At 44.2% G+C, this 554-nt stretch overlaps 1 protein-coding gene across 4 annotated transcripts in view; it reads left to right on the forward strand.

The window, feature by feature from the left end:
- Positions 1-554, forward strand: part of LOC119591243 (transcription factor Sp4-like) — an 8,855-nt gene that overhangs the window by 5,661 nt on the left and 2,640 nt on the right. For 3 of the 4 annotated variants that reach the window (XM_037939949.1, XM_037939950.1, XM_037939953.1), the window contains exons 5-6: positions 28-153; positions 319-486. In XM_037939949.1, coding sequence (XP_037795877.1) covers positions 28-153; positions 319-486 — 294 coding nt within the window. The remainder of the gene's footprint in view (positions 1-27; positions 154-318; positions 487-554) is intronic. The other variant, XM_037939951.1, reaches the window with a different exon arrangement.

Raw genomic sequence — 554 nt, forward strand, 5'->3', positions numbered from 1 at the left:
CTTCAGTTACTTCCCATCAAATCGCAGGCAACATCAGCAGGTACAACCATAACAGCGAGCAACCCTTCACAGGTGGTGCAGGGTCAAGGGGCAAGCATTACCGTTTCAAACACCTCACAACTCTTGCCTCAAGGGATAACTGTTTCTCCTCAGGTAAAGTAACACTATATGTTGAGATGAGTAGTTCTTCTGATACTAAATGTAAAGCTGGTAATTAAGAATAAATATAGATTTTTTCCTTACTGAGAATAATTGAGCAACAGTGGATGCATTATCCAGTATACAATGCAGTGAAATAACATCTCAAATATCCAACAGCTCTCTGGCTCAGTTGGAGGTGGAGGAGTGACAGTGGTACCAGTAAGTCAGACCTCTCAGTTACGAGCTGCGACCCCAGCAGCTGTAGCCGCTCAGCAAAGTGCAATCCAGATTCCTCAGATACAGGTGGTGCAGCCTATAATCCAACATATTCCTGGTCTTGGCCAGGTGAGGAGTTTTGGGGACTAAGGTTCTTTTGTCGTGGTGACTTATCACTTCGGTTTTTCTTTTTTCGG

Source organism: Penaeus monodon, chromosome 28 (assembly GCF_015228065.2).
Source record: "Penaeus monodon isolate SGIC_2016 chromosome 28, NSTDA_Pmon_1, whole genome shotgun sequence".
Lineage (NCBI taxonomy): Eukaryota > Metazoa > Arthropoda > Malacostraca > Decapoda > Penaeidae > Penaeus > Penaeus monodon.